The 20,847-nt window shown below is 39.5% G+C and overlaps 1 protein-coding gene across 2 annotated transcripts in view; it reads right to left on the reverse strand.

Annotated features, from left to right (window-relative positions):
- Positions 1-2,080: 2,080 nt before the first annotated feature.
- Positions 2,081-20,847, reverse strand: part of LOC145549695 (uncharacterized) — an 83,893-nt gene continuing 65,126 nt past the window's right edge. For both annotated transcript variants that reach the window (XM_081602325.1, XM_081602324.1), the window contains 3 exons: positions 7,966-9,656; positions 2,379-2,455; positions 2,081-2,259 (listed from right to left, as the gene is read on the reverse strand). In XM_081602325.1, coding sequence (XP_081458451.1) covers positions 9,582-9,656 — 75 coding nt within the window. In that variant the 3' untranslated portion in view covers positions 2,081-2,259; positions 2,379-2,455; positions 7,966-9,581. The remainder of the gene's footprint in view (positions 2,260-2,378; positions 2,456-7,965; positions 9,657-20,847) is intronic.

Raw genomic sequence — 20,847 nt, forward strand, 5'->3', positions numbered from 1 at the left:
GATTTCCTGCATTATGAGATCTGCCTACTTCGTGCTGTCAGACAGGTTCAGGTCTGGGTGCAGCTTGTGAAAGTGATCCAAAAAGTTTCTTATTCACAGTTCATTTAAGATCCAGGAAGGAGGGAGGTTATATTTTCACACATGACTTTAACTCTTTAGAAATGTTGAAAAATCTATTAGAAACGTAATATTTGTCTGATAAAAAGCTGATTGATGATTTGAAAGATTTAAATGAACCTTTAAGTGCAAAGTGTTTATTTAACCAAACAAAACACGTTGATCTGTTTAGCGTGTGAAAACTATACAGGAGATTTGGTTGTTTCAGTGGCGCTAAGCTACGCTAAGCTAAACAATTAGCCAGTTTAGCTTAGCACAGCTAGCGTAGTTGTGCTAACTCTACTCAACTTATGAACATAAAATGAAAACTAGTGAATCGTTATAGATTACACATCACAAACAGCTGTTTATTTACCCCCTTTCCTCCTTTATGTAACGTTTTTTGTGAGCAATAATCAGTTATTACAAATAAATATCAGATACATCAACCTGCCAACATGGAAATGAGCCACTTGGCTATAATCTCATATATTTGCACGTAAATGTTAATATTTAATGTTCCGTTTAAAAAAATCCACTTAAAACAATTAACACAAGTCAATAAATAAATAGATTACATGTTGAACATGTTGAGCTGTAAAAACAAACTTTGGTCGGGTTGTTAAAATTTCACAACGTGGCGAGTTTATAGGAAATGTTCAGAGGAATTTCTTTTAAAATCGTCGTCATTGTGTGGCAGGAAAGAACAAAACTTTTAATAAAATGCCGACATCAAGTGACATCATTAATACTGTAAAACACAACTGTACAACTGTAATGTACTGTAAAACAGAAATATCATGATTTAAAATGACATGGTGCCGCAAAAAACACAAACATCGTTGTGCTCAAAGAGTCACGTCCACTGCCGTCCCAATAATGGGATTTAGTGACATAGTCGCAAAAGGTCAATGGGACAAATAGATATACATATGAGTTTGGCTAGAGATTGAGATTTGCTTTTTCTTCTTTTATTTTTTTAGCTGAGCTGGGGTTACGTTGTCGTTTGGGCCGGAAACTGTAAATCAGATCTGGCAACCTGAAATAAGTAGGACTTTAAAAGCCTCTGCATCACTTGACGGCGTGCAGGAGGAATCATCTGGATCCAGTGAGCCTTTCTGGTTAAAACATTCTCACAGCTCTACACATTAGCATACTTGTTCAATCTCAGACTCTCAGCAGCGAAAACGATATTACGAAAAAAGAAATAAACAAAGATCAAAACTTTGTCTTTCTTCCTGACAGGCCACCATTAGCCGTATTGATTTCAAACCCTCAGCCCCGCCATGTTCTCCGTTCGGCCCCGTAATGCTTTTGTTTATCCTCCGATGTGAGTCGGGGAGGATCTGAAGCGCAGATGAAACGGAGCCCAACCCGAACGGGGAGCAACGGGAGGCGCTTGTGAAACTTGTCGACAGAGTTGGTCAATTATAAGCGACTCCTCGGGCTTTGAGCCCCGCGGTCGGTCGGTCGGTCGGTTGGCCGCCTAACTCCCGCGCTGCAGAGGAAACCTGTTTACTGTGGAACAGCGTGCGACGATGTCAACCACAGCTTTACGAGCAAGGCGCCCGAGATCACAGATCCGCCGCTTCGTGGCAAGACAAACACCCACATTACATTACACACTCTCACACCCACAACACACGCAGACACACACCACAGCAGCATCACTGATGTGTGTGTTAAAAAGGGGAGGGGCCAGCTCTGCTCCCGTATAATTACCAGGAAAGTCTCCTGATGTGGAACCTTTGCTGTTCTCACAATGAACCTATTTACTGTTGGAAACCATCAAACACCTCCTGCACACACACACACACACACACACACACACACACACACACACACACACACACACACACACACACACACACACACACACACACACACACACGGAGGTTTAAATACACCAACAGAGAAACGTACACACACACGCAAACCATTTCAAACGAATGCAGAGAAATAAACAGAGACGAGCGCACACAACCCCTTCACACCTCTGGGAATTTTACTATTCCGTACTTCTCTGCTTCTCTCATCCCTCTCTCTCTCTCTCTTTCTCACACCCTCTCTCTCTCTCTTCGTCTCTTCCTGTGCTCCTTTGTCTCCCTGATTATGCAGTCGATCCCAGGGTGCTCCACTCACTGAGATCATCCACCTGTCAATCTGAGGCACACATACACACCTTTTTTTTTTTTTTTTTTACTTATTTTTTTTTTTTTTTTTTGCACACACCATTCCACCAGTGATATTGATACAGAGGAAATATTAATGACTTCACTCACCTGCAATATGCTGCTGTGTCTTGCACTTCCAACACCAGGCCATGCAATTCGTCAAGACGCACTTCTCGAAACTTCCACTCAAATGAAAACAAAAGAGAGAAACGTGGTGAAATAACACTGCATGCTTTGTCCCTGCGCGCGCACGCACACACACACACACACACACACACACACGCACAGAGAAATGTCAGAAGGTGTCATATCAAGTGGTGAAAAATGCAAGATGGCGTGTTATTTTAGCACATCTTTAACTCTTGTCACTCATTTTTTTGTGCGCTTTGACATCTTTTTCGTAGTTGTTTTCTACAATCGTATCACATCAGATGTTGTTTTGTTTGCGCTCAGGAGGAAACAGAACAAACGGTGGAAACCAGAGAAAATGAAGGTGATTAGAGACGAGTTTCACGCATTTATAAGCTGCCTTGGTCTTTGCGTTGGAGTGAAAATCAAGTCAGCCAAAGTAGACTTAAAGGAAAGACTTGTTGCAGCATCTGAACTATTTTTTTCTATAGTTTTAAGTGAATTTGAGCATCTAGTAATGAAAGCAAAGATTTAGATTTCGGATCCAGGTTATTGCAGGATGAGGCGGGTTGGGGATGGATTCAGAACTACAAATGTTTCCTGCAAGTCCATTTACCTCCAGTTCAGTTTGTTGTAATCCCAACATTGAGTCATCCGGCTTATTTTATGAAGCTTTTATGTGCTCGCTTACACGAAGTGGATGAAGATAAGGGGCGGATGAAGACGAGGTTTCGGGGAGAGACCCAAATGCAAACCACAGAAGACTGGAGACTCAAAGCTAAAAATATTTTTAAAACGTCTTTGTGACTAAAAAGTTATCAAAAAGTCTCCAAAACCGGCAAAAAAACTAAAACAAATGTAAAAACAACCATTATTTAGCTCAAGAAGAACAACAAAAATGCTGACGACACATTTCTACACTATAAAGATAAAAAAGGAAATTTTATGGTAAATCAGGTTTAGTTGGTTTCTCTTATGGATTATGTAAATATTGTCTGAAGTTTAGCTTTAGGATGAGCTTTTTTTATTTAAATATCTGGATACAGATCTTGGCGCAGAGAAACAAAACTTTTTTCCTCATGCAGTCGCCTCCACTGGGATTTAGCTCAGATTCCCACATTCCTGCAGCTCTGCATTGCATTACAAAAGACTCTTCACCCAGTCTCATTTTCAGAACTGTTTAAGGAACAGAAATCAATAACTTATGTAACTTCAGTCTAAACTGTATGGAATATTTTCCTTTTACATGAGCCACCTAACAGGTAACCTAAAAAAAGAAGCAACTGATGCGTCATATGTGGGATTAACAGTGTGATGTCTTTGCATCATGCATGATAGAATTTCATCTGATCATTGTTGTTTTTAAACTTAACAATAGACGTTCAGATAGTAAGATAGCACTGATTTTATAAACATAAAACCAGTGTAAGCCAAAATCTATAAGAGATGTATAAACAGCTCCAGATTAAATCTGCAGAAATGTTGATTATAGCAACTGCACTGAGAGATTAAGATTAAATATCGGTGGATAAGATTTGTAGGGTTGAAGTGGAAACAAACATGGAGGCACCAGAAGGCTGGAAACTGAAATCCAGTTTATTTTAGTTGAAAGCTTGTCAAAGTTAAAAACATTGAATGAATCTCTGTAAGTTTGAGAATGCAGGTGAAATTATTCAAAACATGAAGCATCTGCATTAACCCAAAGCAACATTATCAACAATAAACATCCCGATGCTCTCCTGTGTCGTCCTTTCCAAAGAAAAATGCTTTAAAAAGAGAAAAACCCTTTAGCATGTACCAAAAAACTAGAATAAATACAAAATGCATTATAAATAACAATATCAACATTGTTACACGACATTGTACAAAGTTAAAGTCCAGTAAAAAATCTATTAGCTGATCTACAGTTGCAAAAAACTCAAATCAAAAATCTGTTTAAAGATTCAATTTGGCTACTAAATATGAGTTATGATTAAAAACCACAATTACATGAAATGAAAACAGGTGATGATAGAAAAATCCTCCAGAAACACCAAAGTTTTTGCAGCAGCATTAAAACAAAGAACTAAAACTTTTCCTAAAGTGTAAATTTTGCCACATTTTGAGAAGAAAAGTTTTGAAAAAGCAGGAAGACAATTTATATGAATCAGCAAAAAAAGAGGAAAAACTGTAAATATGTGCTGCTCTGTTAAATAATGTTGCATAAATATTTATTTAAAACAACATAAATATTGTTGTCTACTTTAAAACAGACACGTTGTTCAAGTTGTCTTTATAAAACTTTGTTTTTGGAGCTTCAACATTTCATGGTAAGTCCGGTGAAAAACATCAACGTCTTCTGGTCTTTAGATTTATGGAGTTTCTTCTTATTTCAGAATAAAAGCCTCCAGCGGCGGAAAAACAAAGTTATTATCTCACAGAAAAAACAGAATGGAGATCCAACTTAAAAAAAAAAGAGTTAATTTGTTGCCTGTGACTTGGATAAATTTAATTTGATTACGTGTAACAAAACAACACATTTTTAAAGTGCTCTTCTTGATTCCCATGATGCTTCAGCTCTGCATAAAACACTTTATCCACTGATTCTTCTACAATCTGAGTCATTACACAAAAGTCTTAAACATTTGAATAGACTTTCACAGTTGAACCCTAATAATATGATAAACACTGGGCCTGTCACAATAATCAATAAATCAATAAATGATAAGTTAAAACAAACTCAATAATTTCCATTAATCGTTTATCTCCTTTTTTCTGTCTTTTTACCAAAAACTGGAAGATAAAAGTTTTCAGTTTGGTGCTTTAGTCTCAACTAAACCATTTTCTGAAGGACAATTTTGTTTACAAAGACTTCAAAATTAATTGTATTTATTTATTTGGGGTATTGAAAATGTCTTCCAGTTCCAGTGTTAAATGTTTATTAGAATTCAAAGTTTTCTGATGTTTGATGTTGTTATAAGGTTGAGCCTGGCGGTTGAGGCGCTCGGCAGTCAAACATCCAGCAGCCCGTCGTGTTTTTGAGTCAAAAAATGAACGATTTTTGACTTTCATTTGCTTTTCAAATGAAAACCAACTATAAAGTCTTAAAAAATGCAAACATTTTTAAAAGACTTAAATAAACAAGTAATGCTTAGCCTGGTGGGGGCACAAGCAAAGCCTGGCGGCCCGCCAGGCTTATAATACGTTGGGAGGACACCCCGCAATTATATTACCTAAAAATGGCCTCAAAACAACAATATTATCGTTTATCGCAATAACTTCTGGAACAATTTGTTATTGTGACATAAATTCAGTGTGTTCAGATACTTTGTGAAGTCTTTGCAGTGACTTTTTTCAAAACAGCTAAATATTAATCCTAAAACGAGTTTGTTTCCCCTATTTTCATGTAAACTTTCTTCCCGTCTCGTTAAATCCCGGCGCACTGCAGGCGGACGGACTCTCGGTCAGACGTATATCACCTTGTGTCCGCAGCTCGTTTCGTTTCTCATCCTCATTCCATAACGCTCTCTGAGATCCCGGGCCACAGCCTCCTGCGCTCTGATTGTGGGGGTTTCCATGGCAACAGAGTGGTCTTGTGGCCCTGGATGTACGCAGAAGCACACACACGCACACATTTTCGCTCTCCCTCCGTCTCCTCATGCATACATATTCGGAGCTACAGGTGCCCCCAAAAGTATCATCCTTCCCGCCTTTGATTGACACACTCGAGGGGTTGCGGATCACAATTAGTGATGCGGCTAATTTCCCACAATGCCCTGCAGCCACTGGGCACCCATTGCGCCCGCAAGCAGGCTCATCAATATTCATGAGGATATCTGATGAATATGTAAATGGCAACAAAAGGAGCCGGTAACCAGGTGAACGACCGCAGCTCAGCAGTCTGAGGCCGCGGCATGCGCAGGAAACCCACGGCTGACAGGAAACGGCATCTTCGCTCAAAATTAAAATTTAACCATGAAACAGTCTGAGAATTTGACCAAGTTCTAGTCTAATGTCTTCCACGTAAGAAAGTTGCAAAGCATTGCCATATGTGACCGAACACTTTTATTTAATCTATAATCAAGAATCTTGCATTTTTATCTAAATTTCTATTTTAATTCAGCTTTGTCGCATTTAGCTTAGCACTGCTTTGCAACATCAGAGTAAAACATAAGCTTTAAGACATGAGACTGAAAGAAGCTACTATATTGTTTATCATGTGTAAAATTTTTTAGAGAAAGTATGTTTTAAAGAAAAACTTGCAGGAATGTAAATGTATGACTTTTATCAACCTTACACTTCCCCAAAGTTAGCGGTCATTTATGTAAGTTTCATGAAGGGAAGCAGCAACTCGAGATAAATACTTTTTGTGCAATTCTTTTGGTTTGAAAACATTTTACTTTATGACTGGATAGTGAAAGCGCAGCATTATTGTTAAATGATTTTAAAAAGACCAGAAAAAGTCCCAGTGTGGACTCATATGTTTGCCTCAGCCCACGTAGTTTATCAATGACCTGCAATGATTTATTTAAATAAATTTTAGTTTTCCTGGTAGGATTTTTCTTGGCATTTGAACATTTGCACCTTTTGGATGATGTATTAGTTTTAAAGGATTTTGCAAAGGTCTAAATAACATAATAAAGATAGACTATGGTTGAAAACACAGTTTCTCTTGCAAAGGAAACTTCCCACCTGGCCAAAATCTTCCAAAACTTTGTGGAAGAATATTATGTCATAGTCTAATGAAACCAAACTTAAACTTTCTTTTGGGCCAAAATTTTAATGGCACATTACCAAAAGAACACCATAAAAGGAAAATGGTGGCAGCATAATGCTTTTTGGATATTTTTTTTTCTTTTCAGACACTTTTTGTCAGATTTTTGTCATGTGAATAGTTCCAAATAAGAGTCAGTTTTGCCCCCAAAACCTTAGCCCTTTATGAAGATAGATGATTAACCCCCCCAGCCCGACAGTGAATCCGAGCATGTATTAACATCGACAAAAATATGAATTTATGAGAGTAATTTTGATGTTTGGCAATTACCTAAGTAGAGTTCAAAACTAATAATTCTTATAGAAAACTTGTAGAGTCACCTGAAGAGGTCTGAAGAGGATAAGAGATATTTTTTGCAAAATCACGTGGATGAATATTGTCAAGGTGATCAACTTTAACCAAAGATGCTGAAATTGAGTAAGTCAATCATCTATCTATCGTGAACCTACTAGCGGGCTAGCTGGCTACCTAGCGGGCTAGTTAGCTGCGGAGCGAGCTAGCTAACTAGACCGCTAGCTAGCTAGTCCGCTCTGAAACTTGTTAGCTACCTAGCGGGCTAGTTAGCTGCGGAGCGAGCTAGCTAGCTAGTCCGCTCTACAACTAGTTAGCTACCTAGCGGACTAGCTAGTTGCATAACACTATGAACAATCATGGCACACGTTTAAAGTCTAACGGTTTCCCCTTTAAATGCTGCTCACGGTTAGAGGTTAAAAAATTGATAAGGTTATTTTCAAAGCCTTCTTTCTTTCTGCTGAACTTGCAGTCAGCATACAGTAAGCTTACAATAACAGAAAGGAAGAGACAGGAACTCACCATGTTCTACACGTTAATAGTTCCACCGACAATGAAGATGCACACTAATAATCAGTGTTTAACAGATTTTTCACTGTTATTTATTTACGATTGTGTCACTGTGATCCACAACACCGTGGATCAAATATATTCCACAATTAGACCTGGGAATATAAAACAAAACAAAATTTTAAATTCCCTAGAGATCATTGGCATTGTAAAGAAATCAAACTGACAAGGTTGGCTTCTACAAATGTAATATTTATACATACTTGGCCTCAGATTCCTGTCTTTGTTAAACAGTCCTTTAATTGTTGCGGGTTAAGGTCACGGATATTTACGGCTATAGATATTCTACTCTCTATGCACCATCCTGTCTTATTATTACACTGTTTTTTTTCAGTGTTTCGAGCAGTTCAAACAAATAAACACACATACACATGTGTAAAGTAGCACCAGGGGCTTCTCCTCTGCAGATCGAGGAGAGAAACCAAAGCAGACAGATCAGAGCGAGGATATAATGAAACCTGAGTTCTGAGGAAAAGGCATTTCTCTCTTTCCGCCCTCACTTTTCTCATCTTTAACCACCTAGCCCCCTCTGGTGTGTGCAGCTCCGAGGGGCGACTCAAGGTGTTGGCGCCAGGTTGGACCACAGAAAGCAGGAGTCCGTGCTCTGAAGCCTGGAGACGAGGCTCACGTTGAGGCAGAACTCCAGAGCAGAGTTCAGCTCAACCAGAAGGTTTATTACTGGATGTGTGTGTGTGTGTATGCGTGTGTGTGTAGGTGTTATTGAGAAGCATGGCTCTCCCTTGAGAGATCCTCCATTAATTGTGAAGTGAAGGAGCCTGAGGGCGACACCAGGGACCTCCATTAAACACAGACAGGCAACTGACAACCTCTCTCTTTCCCCCTCTCTCTCCCCACTTTCTTCCCCTCTCACCCCTCATCCCCTCCCTCATTTATCCTCTAAAATTCAAATTCACATTCAAATTTAAACAAGGGCTCATTGCCATGAAAGGAGCAACCCTAATGTCGGCAAAGCAATAACAACGCACAAAAGAAAGTAGTTTTGTTGATTCTGGGAAGTCGCAAACAAGGAATGCATCACCTAAATGTAGCCTGCATGCATAAAAGATTCGTTTTCTGCAATTTTAACTCGGTAATTACCCTTGTTAAACAGCTTTTGTTGTGCAGGAATCTTATTCTCTTGTTGTCTGATTCCATCACTGGAGGTCGATTCGGGTTTTTAATTTCCTGCACCACACACACACACACACACACAACACCGTACACTATTAGAACCCCAGATGCTCTAATTACGCTTCTCAACACTGATCTGTCTGCAGACTTTTTTATTTCTACACCTGGTCATTTCTGCAGTTGAGCTGCAGCAAGCGGAGGTAAACTTTGTTTCCGCAGAAGAAAGTTAAAACTTGTTAATGTGGTGTGTTCTATCCTTGGAGCCTGCCCATATTATGGGTGCTTCATGTAGCTGAGCTGCAGGTCCCTTATGAACTTATTTCCAGAGCAGGGTAATTATTACAGGTACAGCGCCTGAGGATGAGTACTTGATTCCCAGCAGGATCTGTCTGGACTCCAGAACAAATCCACATAGAGAGCTTCATAACTTCTGCCAGTCAGCACTGAGAACTCCTTCTCCAGAGGAAGACCTGCTTTCTTGTCAGCTTGTGAATTTCCTCCACGTACAGCCACTAAAATATAAACACAAATACAGAGAATAACTCTTAAGCATCCTGATTGCTCGCTCTCTTTCATTCCTCCCCTTTAAAGTGTGTGCGCGCCGTCCCACTGCGTGTGTGTGTTTTCCAGCAGTAAGACCCCGTTTCCACTAGAGGGAGCACCAGTAGTGTGGAAAAGGTTCCCCAAATGTCAGCTCTCACTCCGTCCATGACTTTGACTGCTTCTTGCATGCAGTACAGTAAGAGCGCACACTGCTGTAGGCAAATACCAATGAACCTAATGCTCACCTTAACTTCCATTATCAATGAACTGGCCAAGGAAAGCGCGGACGTGCGTTTCATGCACACACACATGCACATACGCTGCAGCAGATGTTAAGGATTAGTGTGTGTGTGTGTATGGGTGTGTGCGTGTGTAGCCTCAGGCACTGTTCAACAATGCATTATTCCTGAGTGCGCCGGTTAAGAGGGGCACTCCGTTTCCATGGAAACCAGCCCGGCTCTGATGTAAACATGGGGGTAGTTGATCGTCAGACCCTATGGAGGGGGCAACTCGCCCCCCCAGATTACAAACAACAGAGTATGAAGACTCCCTGCTGGGTCAGTGAGAACTTGAACTCTGTGGCGACGCGTCGAACCCAAACGCTCGTTTGACACGTTGACATCCTGCAAATAACATCCTGTTCTCCCTAACCTTCGATCCAATCTGCAAAAAAAAAAAAAAAAAAAAAAAACCAAACAAAGCCAGCTACCCCTCGTTCCCGTCTTGACTCAAATCCGCTTTGCCCCGATGTATAGATGGGTGCCAACTTGTGGCAGCCTGCAGAGAGCGCGGCGGATTTCTGGAGAGATTAGTATAATCACTGGGATCCCGTGGGGCTAAACACAGGTCAGCCACAAGCAAAGAATCTAAGCTGAGAGAGAAATAGGTCCTGATGGCCGAGGGCAACATTGGAGGCAACGTTGCAGGGTAAATATGATGGAAAGTGTGTTTCTCATTATGCTTCTGCTCCTTTGAGTCCACTGCTCGGCAGGAACCGCGCTGAATCTTTTCCAATTTTCAGCTACCTGAAGGGAGCCAAGTCTAGAGCTGCGATTCCAAAAAGCTGCTCAAGTCTGACTCCGCTGCAGAAAAATGAAATGTAATTTAATCGTCTCAATTACTTCAGTGTGTTTAAAACTAAGAGCTGCTGCAACAGGTGAATCAAGAACATGGACTAGATGTAAAACACATCAAACATTTGAAACTTTGCTCTTTCTGATGGTACTAGTTTAGAGAGATTGGGATTATGTTCACTGTCTGTCCAACAAACAAACTATAGATGCTGAAATTATATTAAAAACTAGATGAGGCCATAGAGACATTAAATAATTGAAATATGTTATGTACTCTTATTTTTCCCATTTTTATGTGTATAATTATTTGTCAACTTCAATTTTATAAGTCAAAGTATACTTGGTATCTTATTTATCCATGTGTTAACTCACATCTATTGTGGAATTGCACGTTTTTACTTAAACAATTTTAGGTTTACCTACTTTAAATGTAAATAAATGTGGCAATAAAACAAGTTAGTATGAGATATTATATTCAGCTTGAGCAGAAATGCAGTGGTTGTACAGAATGAAGATATTTTAAATGATCACTTTTAAATTTGTAATTTTGTATATAAGCAGATGGGTGTGTATATGGGTATATGTATGTATATGTGAATATGTATATATGTATGTGTACAAATGTGTATGTGTGTGTATGCAGTACTTTCATTTGGCTGAGGAAATATTACTACAATTATTATTTCATTTTGTCAGGAAGGATATTGGAAACTGAAAATAATGTGATAAATTACAGCTGGAAAAGGGGTATGATTATATAAGTTATACTTCTTCATACTCCTTTTCAGACTCATAATCACCGATGTGATGTGTCTCCAAGAAATTTATTATGTACTTTGTGTTTGTTCTACACTGCCGGTGAAAGATTTGTCTGAAATAAATTACTAAATTACAAATTAACTGCATAACAAAAAGCTAATTGTCTTTTTGTCAAACAGAAAAGCAACAGCAAACATTGCAGCTACAATACTAAAACATGGATTATCAACCACAGCAACATCTTTCACAACTACTTGGATTTTGTCATTGTTTATAAAAACAAAAAACAAATACCTGCTAAAATAACAACAGTCTAACAGCTGATATTCAGTGGTTAAGTAGTTATGCTATCTGCTCCAGTTATCAGCTGCTAACAGATATTAGATGAAGCAGACAGAATTTGTAAAAATTATTAAATCACAATTCAAATGCATTCGTCTTAAAGGAACTTTGAAATAATGACGGTTTTCCGTGGCGTGAGTTTAGCTTTCATTAACCTGTCCTGTGTAAACAGTTGCAAGGTTTGCTTTTGTCTTGGTCTGGCACTGCAAATCGTTACAAATCTGCAAAACGTTACAAATCTGCAAATTGTTACAAATCTGCAAAACGTCACAAATCTGCAAATCGTTACAAATCTGCACAACCTTACAAATCTGCAAAACGTCACAAATCTGCAAATTGTTACAAATCTGCAAAACGTCACAAATCTGCAAATTGTTACAAATCTGCAAATCGTTACAAATCTGCAAAACGTTACAAATCCTAGTGAGGTTTGGACAGGACCGTAAAACTTAACAGGTTCATAAAAAGTAAATAGTTTGCCCTACAGGCGTTTTTTACTTTTGTATTTTGGACAAAATAAGTTGAGAAACGGTGCTTATATTTTCTTATTAGACAAACCGAGGAGTGTAAAGTGAAAGCATCCGAGCCCGGCCGGCCCAGCGCGTCACGTCCAGCTCTTCATCGGGGCAGAGCCATTATTGTCTGGAACCCACAGAAGCAGAAAAGCAGGGGTGACGGGGGTTATAATGCTCTTGAGTGTGTTTACGGTGTGTGTGGATCCTAAACTCGCCTTCTCTCCATTGGAATGGGTTGTGTAAGTGTGTGTGTGTGACAGCTCAGATGAGGACTGGCTGCAGGCAGATGCTTTGCTCGAGGCCACATTCAGTTCCGTCGCGCTGCATTAGTCCCCAACCAACCTGTCACCCCTAGCAAGAGAGTGATAGCACGCTGCGCACACACACACACACACACACACACACTCACCTAAAAACATTCACACACATTCGTCGGCTGCGCTCAGGAGTGCACCGATCAACGCAGAAACAAACAGTTTTTATTTAGCGCTGATCACACTCTGCTGTCCTGCAGCAACGTCTCGTCTGCAGAAGCTTAATTAGAGGAAAACATTTAATCACAGCGGCTATAAGTGACGAGACAGGAAGTCTGTGCGTATTTATATGTGTGCGCCGTCCGTCAGTGCTGATATGCTAGTGAGGGCGACTAACCGGAGTTGAGTGGAGTCTTTTGTAGCGCAGGCGAGGCCCTCAGGCACAGCCCCAGACCTAGAACCCCACCACCACCACCACCCACATACCCTCATATCACACACACAGATCCACACACACATACACAACATGCATATGCCCTCGGCCGTCCTGCTCTAGATGTGATGTGACAACTACAGCGGGGCAGACTTTCCCATCGTCACCCTGCGTTTCAAGTCATGTGCACGCACGCACGCACGCACGCACACACACACACACACACACACACACACTATCTTACTTATAAGGCTGGGATTTTGTTGAGGGGTGTCATAATGAGGCTGGGTTTGGTGGGACAGATGTTGGGATTCGGAGGGCATCGGCTGAGACATGGAAGTGATGGTTCATTAGTATGAGAATCTCTCCCTCCCTCTCTCCTCCAGCCTGTCCGCTTCATTGTGTTTTTCTGTCTCTATCACTGCCTTTTTTTCCCTCCTCCCTCTCTGTGGTATGATTTCCTGTGCCCGGAGCCACTGACAGAGGCAATTCTTTCCCACTCTGTTGCAACGGTGCATCTCTGATTAACTTTTAATGACTTCGCTATGGCAGCCGGAGTCACACACATGCAGGGAAATGTTGGCTGGAGATGCAGGCTGCTGATTAGATGCATCAACCAAGAAGCTGGTGCTTTGAATGAACTGGGCTGTAATTAACACGATACATCACACCAGTCACGGGTCTTAGAGAGTCACAGCCTGGTAATCTTCATGTTGATGGTCCAGTAGATGGTAGACTCAAGCTTAGAAACAATACCTTGAAGTATTCTTGGCATTTATTCACACCAGGAAAGTCCTGGATCAAAAGCTAACTTTATGTTTTTCCACTGATGAGTTTGCGTTCACATTGTACTTTGTGCAAGTCAACTGTGCCTTGTAAACTAACTCATGTAGGCGACGATTATCGTTCCCATTAGACTGAAATGATGGTGCTGGGACAGAGCAGAGCCAAATGGAAAACAAACATGGAGGAGCTGCGAGCTGCAGCTCTGTGTGTACATTTGTGTCGGACCCGTTAATTTTTATTATCTTGCAAAACATGCTGAACATGACAGCATTCTTGTGTATATTTTCAGTTGGGTTATTTATGCATAAAGCCAAGTATCAGCCAGGGCTCTCCATGGCTCATTCAGGGTTTCTCCCAGTGTTTTATAAGCCTGGCGGGCCACCAGGCTTCACTTGTGCTCCCACCAGGACAAGAATTGTTTAATATTTGTTGTAATATTGTTTTGGTATTGCTAATATTGTTTTCCAATAACACAATTACATAGTCATATTGTCACATTTCCTCAAAAACACAGTGGGCTGCTGGATGACTTACCACCAGGCTTAGCAAGTTTTCTGGGGGAAACTCTGCTCATTGTTTGCAGCATTCATGTGGTAGCAACACTTTAGGGCTAATATTTACCATGATCATTCCGGTCTACTCCTCCTTACAGCACTGCTTAACTACAGAGGTTTGTCAGACATTTTGCACATTTTAAAATTTCCATTTGGGTTTCTACTGCCTCTAAAAACATCCAGAGCATTAAAAACAACAACAACAACAACAGTCCCGACATTTTTTATTTTTTTTAGTAAGAAGTTAATGTTTTTCGGTGTCTGAAAAATGAGCTGCTTTAAAACCTTCCTAATTTAGCGTCACAAATCAGCAGGCACCTAGCAACCCCAGCGAAGTCCGGCCTGTTACCTAGCAACCCCAGAGAAGCTCAGCTCGTTACCTAGCAACCCTAGAGAAGCCTGGACGTAACCTAGCAACCCAAGCAAAGTGTAATTTCAGTTTTAACTTGCTTAGAAAAACATGCAGAATGTGAGATAAAGGTCTTTGAGTTTTTGGGGGGATATTTTGCATTTTCTCTTCACATTGTACAATCTGACCTTGGGGCGAATTAGCTAAGATGTTTGTTGATGGATTGTTTGAAAACAGCCTTTAAGATTCCAAGGAGCCTTTAAAAAGCAGCTGTTGCTCTTCTGAGGCCACTGCTGATGTCTCTCACATCTGGCACTGTGTTAATACACACTCATATTTATAGAGAGGTTCCTTTAAAGAGGCGTTCATGTTGGTTGATCAAATGGAATTGATTAGCAGCTCCTATCTGCTGCTTTCCCTCCTAATTACAATGGAAGCAGAAAAAGTGAACTTTAATTAACTGAGCCGAATGAGTTGAGACTTGTTTAAGAATCTGAATTACTCAACATCCAACTTTTGGTTTTAAAGCTTTAGTTGAACTGTGTCTATTGGCAACATCCCAGTTTGTGTAACTGTTTCACTACTTCTAACAATTTGGACGTCCTGAATGTTCTGTGATATAAACAAACAACCCTCGATGGAACAATGAAAGTGTTTTCAGACATTTTTCAGCCATAGGAAACACATAAGAGATGTATTTAAAAAAGAAACAAGAGCAACATAAAAGTGAGAAAGGAAACGGAGAGAAAGCAGAGAGAGTTGGGGGTGAAAAATCAGTCAGCAGGAACAGATAGCACAGCTGCAGCACCACAAAACCCGACAAGTGCCTTAGCACATTAACAAATGGATGCTGGAAATTCACCACTTGTGGTACCAAGAATGACTCGCTTCCCACTCGCTGGTTTAGAGACGCTTTATTGACTTTTTAAAAACAAGTGGTTTACATGTCGTTTGTGGATTCTGGGGCAAAACACTCCGAGGTATTTGGTGAGTGGCCGGCCAACGTCTGTTTTTTTTTTGAGGAGACGCAAGCTGTGAAGTGTGAATGTCTGGAGGTGAGAAAAGCTAACTGTAACATCGTCTGAATTTACAGTGATCATCATCATCACTTACGTCATCAATCAGGTCGTCATGAATTTAAGTTCCTGTATCTTTGAGAATATTCTAGTAAATATTCTGGTTCCCTACATTTCCTGGTTCAAATATTTTACATGTGTTATCTTTTCTGTTAAAGGGGATGTCTTATGCAAAATTCATATTTTGAAAGTTTTTGAACTTCCATTTGGGTCTCAACTGCTTCTAAAAGCAATCCAAGTGCTTAAATAAACTACACAACCATTTTGTTGGCAATAAGTTACTGTTTTTTGGCGTCTAGAAAATGAGCCATTTCAAAAACCTCTCGATTGTTGAGTCACACTGCGCAGTGACATAGCTGGTTTTATCACTGTACAATGGCTGCTGGAAAAGACAAGTGTTTTGTTGTTGACTTACTACTGAGAAACAACTTGTTACATTTTTGTTGGTTGTGTAGGAGGCTACAGTTCTGCTTTTCAAAGATGTACGGTTGATATTAATGGACTGTTTTTTCAGTCCATTAATAAAAGATTGGTACCACACATAGAAGTTCTAAACTTTGGAAGTTTGAATGGAGGTTCAGCAATTTACGAGAAAGTTTAAAAGGAAGTTCAAATATTTGGGAGAAAACTTATAGGTTTGGATGTTTAGTCATTAAGAAAGAAGTTTGGAAGAAAACCAGGAGTTGAGGACGTTTAGGGTGTTTTCACCTGATAGTCCGGTGGACTCGGTCAGATTCGGGACCAAAATTGCAGCATTTGTTACATCTGGTGTGATTCGCTTTCACACTGCACTCTATCAAGTTATCCAAACCAGCTGAAAAACCTGTTCCCCCATGTCGCCTGTAGTTTCTCTGAACCAAGAACAACTGAAGGAAACGAAAGAAAATCCTCAGAAGAAGACATGAGTGCAACTTCCTCCTTTGCAAAAGGTAAACAAAAATGGATTAGCATCAGATTTTAGCGATTGTAGGATTTTTCTCTTATGTCTTTGGTAAAAGATCAGGAGTCTAGACTAGTCTAGTCTAGTTCTAGACTAGCATGTTTTGGCTATTCTTACTCAGAATGTCCTGTTCTATAATCCACTTCTACTTTTGGAGTAGTTTCCGGTCTGCTTGGCATCCACATATGCATTTGAACCGCCAGAATTCATTTCAGCGAAACCAAGACCTGGGTTTGTAGGCGGACCAGAGTTCGCTTTTTTGGTCCACATCAGTTTGATTGTCCACTCAGACCTCATCAAACCAACCAGACTTTCAGGCAAATGAACTGGAGTTCAATTAAAGTGAACTGAACAGGGTTGGTGTGAACGCACCCCTAGAAAGAAGGAAGGATCCCAGATAGACATCCGACATCAAGCTTAAACATTTATTCCATGAATTGTTGGAGAAATCCACAAAGATTTGACATGCAAACCCTGAAGACTGTTTACAGCATAATTCACAAAGACTATATTTGTGTTCAACAAAAGGAATTTTAAACTTGAGCTGTTTGCCCAATGATATCAGATTAATATATGACAGATGCGCGATGTATTTGCTCTGGTCTGTGGAAAGCTTTTTAGTTTCACGCATTCTCCTTCAGGCAAAACAGAAAACATGATCATGAGTGCCACATGAAAGAATGAAACAATCCAAATACAAGAATACTGCATTTATGTCAATGACATAAAATGCCTTTATGAAGTTTGGCGTCTCTTCTTCTCTTTCCAGCATGAGTCTGCTGAACAGGCAGACAAGTGTTGTCAGCTTGTGGATGAGTTCAGCCATTTTGTTTTTCTCCAGGCAAAACTCTCTCTTTCATGTTTCTGATCAGAAAGAAGGAAAACAGCTATGAATTAAACATGCTGGTGTAACACCTCAGTCAGATCCATACCTTACTGCAAGAACAGGCTTGCACTTTTTTTCTAGATATCGTCTGACTCTTTCAGGTTAATAACTTTGGTTTTATTTCCAACAACTCATCAACTCCAAAACTTTTTACACATCTTGGTTTTGTAAATATTAGAAATTAGAGTCTCAAAAAAAACCAGAGCGACTCAGATTTATCTCTGGATCTTTCTCTTTGAGCAAATTCCAGTTTGATTTGGTGCAGAGCGGCATTTTGTTTTGTCTTGATAATTATTTTTTTCCTTATATTCACAGTTATTAATTGCTATAAATAAATTTGTTTATACTTTTCAATTGTTTTGGTTGTAGTCTGTTTTCTTTTATCAGACGCCTAGGGTCTGATAAAAGATAACAGTTTCTCAGCTGGTTTTACTGCTGTATGCGCTGTACAATGGCTGCTGGAAACGACAAATGTTTTCTCATGCATTGTGATAATTTAACAGAACTCATATCCTACATTTTATATTTGTAAAATGAAATCCACATTTTTAAAAAAGAGCTGAAACATAAAACAAAGTTTACACTAATGTAGAGGAACTCTGAGCAGATGCATAACTTCATATCTAAGAACTTGTTTTGTCCATAAACTGAGATCTGTCCATGTGTTTCCCGGTGTGCCTGAGTGCTATGCTGTGTTGCATCTCCCAGGTGGTGGAGATGGAAGGCGACATGGCGGGCCGCTCTCTGTCAGAGGAAGGCGGGTGTTAATATTTAACACTGGGAGGCTCTATTTAGAGCCCGCCGCCTCTTTTCCTCCCTGGTGGACAGCACAACGCCGCTGCCGACTGCTGCCATTATGGAGGAAAGCTGTAGGAGGCAGCCGCACGTCACTAAGTTTTCCTGACAGAATCAGTTTGCAGATGAGCTTTAAAATGTGTTGCACTGTTTTCCGTGTCTGCTTGTTCTCCTGTGTGTGTCCCAACAATCTCTAATTTAAGAGTTTCTCCTCAGAGAAACTTACACAGTATCCCAGCATGCTTTGCACCTGACTTTACAGGCCAATAACTTTAGCCCAACAGTGCTCCCCAGAAAAACTGAAATTCTCAGAGCTTCATATCTCTGTGGAAGATGCTCCTGCCACCACATAGCAATAATTTACATGACTAGTTACTAGGGCTGTTGTAAATGATTATTTTAGTAATTGAGTATTCTATCGATTATCCTCATGATTAATGAAGTAATCAAATAAAAACTACCGGATATCAACATCGGCCCAATTTTCCAAATTTGAGTTTCCCTAACAATAACTTTTCTGTAGTTTAGAAAATTAACCTGTAAGGATAACAGCTCACTTTTTAATCTGGACAAAAATTATACAAAAATATGAAATATGAATTATATTCAATTTACCAATAAGTAGGCAGGCTCACAAATGCACTTAAAAATAACTGCATTGCTATATTTCTCAGCGACTTCCTTTTACGCTCTCTTTGTTTAGAAGCAGTGATGTGGAGCTAATGAATGAATCCTGCACAACTTTTCTAATGTTTAATGCTTTCTCTGCCAAAATTAATTAGCTGATAAACAAAGCATAACAAATGTGTCTCTCTGTGTGTGTGTGTGTGTGCGTGTGTGTGTGTGTGTGTGTGCGTGTGTGTTCATAATCTGATAGGATCAATAGTGGTTTGGGAGGCTCAGTTGGCAGCTGCTGAGAGCAGGAAACAGGTGCAGACATAGTTCCTTGATGTGCAAGGTGACTGAAATGAGATGAAACCACTTGACCCCCAGAAGAACCAATTAATTACAGCAAATCTCCCAAAACAGTGAAACTAACGGCAAATCAACCAGGAGCGCCTGGATCCTGCACAGCTCCGACCACAGCTTCAAAAATTTGCATGAGTTCAGAAAGAGACGAAAATATAAAGTTCAAATAAAACAGAGAATAAAAATTTGTAGCCTGGCAATTTGACGTATTTTCTACCAACATAATAAATTATAAATATCCTGTCTAGGAACTAGTTCATACATTTCTTACTTAAGGATGAACTACTGTAACTCTTTACTACCAGGAAGTCCACAAAATGTAGTTAAAACAGTTCTAACGAAAATATTTCTCCTATTTCATCTTCCCTTTACTGGCTCTCTGTTAAATCCAGCATTTAATCAAAACATCAGAGCTGATCTAGACGCTGGTCTGGATCAGCGTTTCTCAAACATGTTCATTTAATCTTTGTAACAAACATTCAAAGACCGCCTGGCTTGAGAACGAACTGAACGAACCAAACCATTTGAAAAACCTGTTCCCCTCCTTGCCTGTGGGGGCGCTGCAACAAGAACGACTGAAGGAAACAACACAAAAACCTCTGGAGAAGACACTGAAAGCAACTTCCTCTTTCACAAAATATAAATGAAAATGGAGTGGTGCCAGATTTTAGCAGTTAGTATTTATCTTTTGTTTCTTCCTTTAGCGTTAGACTAAAGTGTTTTTGGGGTTTTTATTTACCCAGAATGCTTAAAAAAAGTACAAATTCCACTGAAATTATTTCACTTTTTTCATTTTTATAAGTGAAAACAACAAACAAAACAAAAGCCCCTATATGTTGTTAAAAATATTCTTTTAAGTTGGTTAGTTTTCAAGTGAAGTAGATATCTGCATGAGAAAGTACGTTTTTAATTCAAACTTTCTGGAAGGCAGAAAAGTTATGCTTTTACTTTAAGGTAATAAAAATAAATCTCTAAATTGCTTCTTTCTGCAAATGTGCACTTTAACAAGGTTCTATATGTTGCTGAAAAGTTACTTATAAGTTAGTTTTGTCTTATTTCAAGTTCAGTAAAATATTTACACCAGAAACTAGACAAAATACTTGCTAAGATTTTGTGTTTTTACAGTGATTGTCTGCTGTTGCTTCATTCTCATCCAGGAGAAGATAGATAGATAGATAGATAGATAGATAGATAGATAGATAGATAGATAGATAGATAGATAGATAGATAGATAGATAGATAGATAGATAGATAGATAGATAGATAGATAGATAGATAGATAGATAGATAGATAGATAGATAGATAGATAGATAGATACAAAGTTTTAAAATAATAATAATAATAATAAACTTGGTGTTTTATGACTTGGATCAATTGGAATGTATACGATTGAAATTAAATGGCTTTTTTAGTAAAGCACCTCGAGAC

The sequence above is a fragment of the Poecilia reticulata genome, chromosome 21, assembly GCF_904066995.2.
Source record: "Poecilia reticulata chromosome 21, P_reticulata-male-v2, whole genome shotgun sequence".
Lineage (NCBI taxonomy): Eukaryota > Metazoa > Chordata > Actinopteri > Cyprinodontiformes > Poeciliidae > Poecilia > Poecilia reticulata.